At 29.8% G+C, this 5,474-nt stretch overlaps 1 protein-coding gene across 2 annotated transcripts in view; it reads left to right on the forward strand.

The window, feature by feature from the left end:
- The first annotated feature begins 460 nt into the window (after window positions 1-460).
- The window catches only part of LOC111627500 (protein KRTCAP2 homolog), a 19,735-nt gene continuing 14,721 nt past the window's right edge, over window positions 461-5,474 (forward strand). Inside the window, exons 1-2 of one of the 2 annotated variants that reach the window (XM_023371083.1) lie at window positions 495-571; window positions 2,925-3,071. Coding sequence is in view for 1 of the 2 variants with exons in the window: in XM_023371082.1 (XP_023226850.1) it covers window positions 478-571 (94 nt within the window). In the remaining variant the exon portion in view is untranslated. Of the gene's footprint in view, window positions 572-2,924; window positions 3,072-5,474 lie in introns of both variants that reach the window. The other variant, XM_023371082.1, reaches the window with a different exon arrangement.

Consider the following 5,474-nt stretch of genomic DNA (forward strand, 5'->3'; position numbering starts at 1 on the left):
AATCTCCCTGTTTATATTTACACAGGACAAAGAACAATATCGAATCATTGTTTTAATACAAAATTTAAAAATATCTACACGTGTTTATCCTCAATTCGTAGCCGTGTTGTTTACATTTCACTAGCGCCATTACAAAATGTTGTGGCAGCCGTGGGTGAGAATTGTTAAACTCATACAATACAAAATTTCGATGCAACAATTTTTCCGGTTAGAAAATATTTAAGTTTAAATAAGTAGTTAAAACTAAATATTACATTATTACGTTTCACATTATACAGATAATCAAATTTTATAAACTACTTGTGTTATCATCTTTCATATAAACACACCGATGAAGAAATACAATTAAAACAATTTCCAAACAATCAATTAAAAAATTAATTAATTAAACTTTATATATTTTACAATAATATATATAATTTTTTAAATAAATAATTTCATAAATTCAAATTTAATATAATTAAATTTAAAAAAAAAATGAATGAAATGTGTAGAGTGTCGCTTCCATCGAAAGCGTTATCGTATGATATTCAACGTGGAAGTTTATACTTCAACTTGATTTTTAAAATGGGTGAGGATATTTAATTCGGATATTTTCGGTAGTTTAAGAAATTTCTTTATTTCGTTACTCATTTTGGAATTTTAATAATGATATTTATATTTGTGAGTTATAACCGGTATGACTGCTATAATTGCAGAATTACAGTTTGTCAGGCTGTTGTTTGAGCTATAAAAAAATATTCAAAATTCATTACATCTATAATAATACTAATAATAGAAAAAGGATCTTTTGTAAGGGTTGTCAATCATTTATATCCCTGTAGCTGGATTAAAGCAGAACTAAGACCAAAAAAGTTTTTGGATAATTTACTTTTATTTTATGTATATACATTGTATTTTACAATCACATCGAAAAAATAAGCATAATTGTACAATCCAGTAATAGAACAAAAAATTAAAAAGTGGAAAATCAATGTGAACATTTCCAGTCAATAAAAATACCTAGAAAATAGTAGAATGTTTTGTTAAAAAGCACAAGTAAAATATACAGGCCCATCAATAATTTAATTGTCATTTGTGCAAACTGTGCAATTGCATGGGGTTCAGAAGTAGTTACGGCTCCAGAACTTGTAGAGGCGTGACTGCTTAAGGCTGTATTAGTCAACAAAGAGTTGAGAGTCAGGGTTGATCGGCATTTGTATTATGTTAAGTATGCACGTTCTGGTTTATTAGTTATGACTTCTAATCTCGACTCATTGGTGACCGCAGCCATTAGTACATTATCGGCACTTAGATGTAAAAGTTTTTTTACATAAATCAGTTTTTTAAGTAAGAACAATTGTGAGGTTATAGAGGCAAAGGTGTTGAAATTTCATTTTGAGATATTCAATTTCATCATTACGATATTGCATATTCTGAAAACCACTAACTATGTTTTGAAGTTGCTTCAATTGTCTAAGCAAGAGCTAAGCAAAGCTTCTACCTTATTAAAAAAAACTAAAAAAAAATCTTTCACGATCAAAAGAAAAGTCTGATGAATTTTATAAGCAAGCCCTGAAAAATAGCTAAAATTGGAAGATTGCCAATAATGTTCCTGAAAAAAGATGTGGTGTTTTAAAGAATTATGTGAAGACCAGAGCATACCTTTTACAGAGAACAGATTGTGTTTTCTATGCTACTTTAGACATAATATCACAGCTTACAAGTTGACTTGAGTATTAGATATGATACTATTTTTCTTAACTAATGGTGATGAATTGTATGCAGCTGCAGAAAAACTTTTCACCAGATGTGATGATGATTTATTATCATTGTTTCCAATGAAACTGCTTGCATTCAGGTCTTGCTAAGAGAAAGACATTGTCCAAAGAATGACAGTGAAAGAATTAGTAGACCTACTTATGATTGAAAATCATGCACTTTTATCCTGTAACAGTTTGCCTGGTGTTGCATGGCTTTTCTATTATTTCTTACAATAACTGTCATTATAACTTCTGCTAAACATTCAGTTTCTAAACTAAAACTTATAAAGAATTATCTGAGGAGTTCAATGGCTATCAAAAATTCAGAAGTGAGGAAATTGGACTTGTCCAAGGCAGTGGATATATTTGATTTAAATAAGTACAGGAAAAAGTTTAGATGACTAGTGTCTCGCAAAGGGCCAACAATTCTGAGGATGGTGTGAAACCCCTCATTCAGAGCTTGAATATTACCTGTTGCTGTACAGTACATATCAGCTGGCATCCTGTTAAAAGAAAAGTACCAAGTGTATTTTGCTTCTGACAAAATATGACTGGCATTGAGCAATCACTGTGCATGGAGAAGAAATAATTTGTACAGAAAAATAATCAATATGGTATAACTATTTGACAATACCTAATACTTTGCTGTTATTGATGTGATGTAAAATTTTTCCACAGCAATTGTTTTGTTATGTAAAGAGTACAAAGTTCTGATCAAGCTGCAATTTGAAAAAAATGATAGACCTATAAATCCCACTGTCATCCATCTGTCTCTGTTCCTTAATCTTGAGATGGAGTTAGATAGATGAAAGATGAGACCAGATATGGAAACCTTGGGCAGGAGGCCCCAATTAACTACAGTATATATGAACCAGGACTGCGGAATCAATAAAAAAACACTCGACTCCAACTCCTGATAATTTTAGTAGGCTGACTCTGACTCCCGATTCCAGCAAAATTAAATACAAAGTCATTTGATGGGGGGCAGAAGCACTCATAGGGGGTTACCCTACTCTGAACTTTGAAAGGACCCTGGGACAAATACTTTTATAGTTAGTATTTTTAATATTTAACTTAATATTGTTATTTATTTGTATAAAAAAATTAATTTTTAACAAATATTTAATAAGAGAAAAAAGGGGGAGCGATAAAATTCTACATCTACACATCTTTATTCTACAGCTTTTGCACTTTAATTTCACCTTTCCAGAAAAGTTAATCCAACTAAAAAGTGTGTGACCTAGCTACTTCAGCCCCTTATTCAGAATAGAAAAGAAAATTACAGGTATACCTCGTCTGACGTCGGTAATTGGTTCCAGGAGAGGCAACGTAAGTCGAATTTACTTGTCTCTGAATCTACTTGTCACTAGGCTAAACTATAAATTACCATTCCCAGTTCTGTATTTTATTTATTAATGCATTTTTAATAGTATATGGTTAATAAAGATCTATTTTAAGCTTACAAACAAATAAATTTTAGTTTTTAATATAGTACAGAAAAAAGTAATCTAAATTTACAAATGCAGATACTATAAATACAGTACATGTAAATGTACTGTAAATGTATATACAGTATTTTAATATGATTTTATGTGCTTTAAACGTTTTTCTAGTGATATTACGACTTCAGTATTTGTGGAGGACAGATGTAAAGTCGAATAAAATGACTTAAACATGATTTTTATTTTTCCATATACTTTTTTGACAAACGACGTAAGTCAAGGTATACCTGTATGTACTTTGATCAATTAGTCTGGCTCATTCAAAAAAATAGAGTACTTATTTAGAGTGGGGATAATAAAGGAATGAATCAAAAATATTCAAATTCAATTGGGTCAAAATAATTTAAATATTAAATATAAATACTACAAAGAAAACTATTGATACATATTTAATAAATTAAATTGTTGCATTTTATATTTAAAATAAATTAATTATAACAAAATACAAAAACATTTTAAAAAATTATTAAATATAAAATAAATTTTCTTTCATTTAAATAAAAAAAAACTAAATTAACTAAATTAAATTTAAAATACTGGCGTTGGAGTTAACACATTTTTTCCAACTCCAACTCCTCTGGACAGAAATTCCTCCCAACTCCAACTCCACAGCCCTGATACGAACTTCCTATGCAAACCAGAAATCATGTTATTTCAATTCAAAAATTTTTCCCTGAAAGGTGCTAGATTTATGACTGGCACAACTCTATTATTAAAGGAAAAGTATGATGTACAGGAGCAAGCCACTACTAATTTGAGGTGGAGAGCATATACTAAATTAAATAAATTAAAAATATGATTAAAAATGCAGCTCAACATTGTGACAATGTCACAATAAATAATTGCTCATTGTATGTTAAGTTTCATACTGGTCTGATTTGTAATTTCTAAGAAATAGGACAAATTAATGGTTATGTTCATTTTTTGGACAGGATTGCATTTTACAAAAACTTATTTTCATACATTCTGATTTTTATTATAAGATATTAATTTTTGTTGCTTACACAGACATCTTTTTACCAACTGAATAAAAAGATGAAAAATTTGCCTAGTGTTTGAAAATTGTCACTGCATTGTGTCTGTGTAAGCAACAAAATATAAAACAAGGTTTCATTGGAATAAAAAAAAAATATATATATATATACACACAATAGTCTCAAAAACTCGGCACTTGATAACCTGGCAGTCCGGATAACTCGGCCACACCCTGGCAGGGCAAAAAAATCCTTAGTTAATTAATTTTCATTATAGACAGCTTTATGCCTCATAAAGTATTTTTCTGAGGTGTGTCTTATAAGGTAAATTACTGTACACGGTGTATTCATTAATTTTCATTTTCATGTAGTAAAGGCTCTATGCCTTCATAAAGGACATACTTTTCCTTTGTTTAAGAGTATTTGGGCAGTTTATTCTCTGTTGTATTCTCAAGTAAATAATACATACAAGTACAGTACAGTATTTTCTGAGGAAACACTCATACTTATTTTTTTTAACCCCATTCCCAATAACTCGGCATTTTCACAAACTCGGCCACCCTTCGGTCCACATTAGGCCGAGTTTTCGAGAGACTACTGTGTTAATTTTTATAAAGAATGGTGAAAAAGTGCTACAATAGATGTTTAATCTTCATTTTTTCACGTGGTATTGATATCTTCCGAAAGCTGTTACCATGGCGACAATATTAATTATATTTAAAAAAATGGTAAAAAGAAAGTCAAATTGGTCTTTATCTTATAATGTTTATAATGATCATAAAAGAAGGACATTATTATTACAATTATCAGTTTTATTGATGTCATATGGTAGCAACAACAAACTAATTTATTCAATGTTTTGTTTATTGGAAGATATAAGTTAAATTAATGAAAATGAAACTGAAGAAATACAGTAGAGCATCGATTATCCGACTCAATTGGGGACTGGGGTTGGTCGGATAACCGAAAAGTATGAAAAAATCCATTATTAGTGTAGTATATTATTATATCCCATGTAATTAGTATATTAGTATATCGCTATTAACCTACTTCCATTGAATTTTCCTCCATGTTAAGCCTATCAAATTTTTTAAAATAATAATCGTCGCTATTGTATCATTAAAAATTAGAAAATTAAACCTCATTTAAATACTGGCTCCCTTTCATGGTCGATCCAGTGTTACCAGCTAAAACACGTAAAAATAATATTAAAGTAGCCAAGACATAGCCAAATATTGTAGCGCCACATCACTAGC

The sequence above is a fragment of the Centruroides sculpturatus genome, unplaced genomic scaffold (assembly GCF_000671375.1).
Source record: "Centruroides sculpturatus isolate CEXI.00-Female unplaced genomic scaffold, Cexi_2.0 scaffold354, whole genome shotgun sequence".
NCBI classification, from domain to species: Eukaryota; Metazoa; Arthropoda; class Arachnida; order Scorpiones; family Buthidae; genus Centruroides; species Centruroides sculpturatus.